Source organism: Pteropus vampyrus, unplaced genomic scaffold (assembly GCF_000151845.1).
Source record: "Pteropus vampyrus isolate Shadow unplaced genomic scaffold, Pvam_2.0 Scaffold207, whole genome shotgun sequence".
Lineage (NCBI taxonomy): Eukaryota > Metazoa > Chordata > Mammalia > Chiroptera > Pteropodidae > Pteropus > Pteropus vampyrus.
In genome coordinates this window covers 1,724,759-1,726,848 of record NW_011888988.1, presented here as the reverse complement: position 1 = coordinate 1,726,848, position 2,090 = coordinate 1,724,759, and the positions used below count along the sequence as shown (strand labels likewise).

Genomic DNA, 2,090 nt, shown 5'->3' with positions numbered 1-2,090 from the left:
GTGAAGGAGGCTCCTGCACCGTGCTCTCCCCTCCAGTTTACAGGGCAGTGCCCCTGTCGGGAAGGCTTTGGGGGCCTGATGTGCAACGCTGCAGCCATCCGCCAGTGTCCCGACCGGACCTATGGAGACGCAGGCATGGGATGCCGCGGTATGTTCCGCCAAGTGGGGGGTGCTGAGCCTGTGGGGGGGTGAGCACTTGGGGGGGCTCGCGGTGGGGGTGCGTGGTCCGTGGTAGGGGAGGACATCTGTAGCCACACATCTGATGTGGGCTCTGGTGGCCCCGTGAGAGCACATGGTCCCCACTGCTCCGGCCAGCCCGCTAGGCCTTCCAGCCCTGGGCCAGTGACATCGAGCCGTCCTCACGTCCCCACGACAGGAGGGTTACTTTGCTCCCCAGTCCCTGAGCAAGCATTTCCCAGAGCCACCTCCAGGGCCTCAGCAGGGAGGCAAGGAGGAGGATGCTTCTTCCCTCCTCGTAGACGAGGAAATGAGTCCTCGGGGGTGGGGAGGCGTGCGGTCCCCAGAAAGCCAGTCTGACAGCAGCCACAAGAGCTCGCGGACCTGGGCCTGGTCCCAGCCCAGCCTCGGCCTTACTGCGTCGTGCGGGGCGCGTCGCGTGCTCTCTGTGGGCCTCAGTTGCCTCATCTATAAACACGAGAGTGCAGGGGTGGCCGGCTCTGTCACGGAGTCGCTGTGGAAGTCAGATGAGTTGCCGTGTGTGTGGAGAGTGTGAGACTGAGGACAGTACCTGGCACGTAGTCCGTGCTAGGAAAGTGCTCGCTTTTGTTTCTGTCATCACCAAGATTTCACTCTGACCTCGACAGTCTATTAACGTCAGAAAGAACCTCAGGTCAGACCTCCTCTTGAGCGTTCCCCACCAGACACCTTGGTTTCCCTGACCCCGGCCTCATTTCTCCCCGTCCTAGCCTGTGACTGTGACTTCAGGGGAACCGAGGGCCCAGGCTGTGACAAGACCTCAGGCCGCTGCCTCTGCCGCCCTGGCTTGACCGGACCTCGCTGCGACCAGTGTCAGCGAGGCTACTGTGACCGCTACCCAGTGTGCGTGGCCTGCCACCCTTGCTTCCAGGCCTATGACGCCGACCTCCAGGAGCAGGCCCTGCGCCTCAGCAGCCTCCGAAATGCCACCGCCACCCTGCGGCCTGGGCACGGCCTGGAGGACCCCCGCCTGGCCTCTCGGATCCGGGATGCAAAGAGCAAGATTGAGCAGATCCAAGCAATTCTCCGCAGCGCCCCGGTCACGGAGCAGGAGGTGGCCCAGGTGGCTAACGCCATCTTTTCCATAAGGTAACTCTATTTCCTGCCAAGCACTTATGTCAGGACAGCCCTTTACAGTTTACAAGGCATTTTTCATGTACCTGCTCTTACCTATCACAACAGTCCTGTGTGGGTGTCATTACTTCCATTTTCAGATGAGGAAACAGGCACAGATAGGTGATGTGACAGAGTCACGAGGCCACCAAGGGGCAGAGCATGGCCTCGGAGCACAGCCTGGAGCCCACGCCCAGCATTCTTTCAAGTGCTCGGCCTGCCCGTGGGAGAGTCAGCTCTGGATTAGTCAGCCTGGTGGAGGGCATCCGAGAGGCAGGGGCTCTAAAAATAACTTGTATTTGCCTTTGGAATGGGAGCGGTCCCACCTACACCCACCTCCTACCAGCAGGGGCTCCTTCTTAGTGAGATTTGGTTCTGGAAGCAGCTATAACTCGTTTTCATTCCCAGACTGTCGTGCCCAGAGCCGTCCAGGTGTGTGATTGGCCTGAGTCTCACAATTGAGTAGCGAGTCCATAGGCCTTTGGTAGGCTGGCAGCGCGGGTGTGGAAGGGTGGTCCGTGCCTTAGCAAAGCCTGGAGGTGGAGAATGTGATGCGGGGGAGTTGGTGGTTGGTGGAGCTGCCAAGGGCATAGGGAGGGGAATCGGGGCAGATGAGCCTCTGCAGGTGGAGATGAGCAGGGGCCGCAGCTGTGGGAGCTCAGTGTGGGGCGTGGACTGCAGGAGAGAGCCTCGGTGCCTGGGCTGTACAGGTGCTGGCTGAATCAGCCTGCAGTGAGCCGGGGAGCAGGGTCGGGGCGGTG

At 61.0% G+C, this 2,090-nt stretch overlaps 2 protein-coding genes across 2 annotated transcripts in view; both read left to right on the top strand.

Moving 5' to 3' along the window:
* The window catches only part of LOC105300311 (laminin subunit beta-3), a 37,896-nt gene that overhangs the window by 24,893 nt on the left and 10,913 nt on the right, over window positions 1-2,090 (top strand). The window contains exons 15-17 of the mRNA XM_023537967.1: window positions 37-148; window positions 927-1,305; window positions 1,679-1,761. Coding sequence (XP_023393735.1) covers window positions 37-148; window positions 927-1,305; window positions 1,679-1,761 — 574 coding nt within the window. The remainder of the gene's footprint in view (window positions 1-36; window positions 149-926; window positions 1,306-1,678; window positions 1,762-2,090) is intronic.
* On the top strand, window positions 34-1,325 carry LOC111746979 (laminin subunit beta-3-like). Its single transcript, XM_023537966.1, has 2 exons — window positions 34-148; window positions 927-1,325. Exons 1-2 carry the CDS (start codon window positions 79-81, stop codon window positions 1,307-1,309), a joined length of 453 nt encoding a protein of 150 aa, XP_023393734.1. The 5' UTR covers window positions 34-78; the 3' UTR covers window positions 1,310-1,325.

What these genes read in the sequence shown, in the direction of transcription:
- LOC111746979 (XM_023537966.1), top strand. Translation starts at nt 79, where the DNA reads ATGTGCAACGCTGCAGCCATCCGCCAGTGTCCCGACCGGACCTATGGA. An exon ending in CGCAGGCATGGGATGCCGCG is followed by an intron (nt 149 to 926) that starts GTATGTTCCGCC and finishes TCCCCGTCCTAG; the next exon opens with CCTGTGACTGTGACTTCAGG.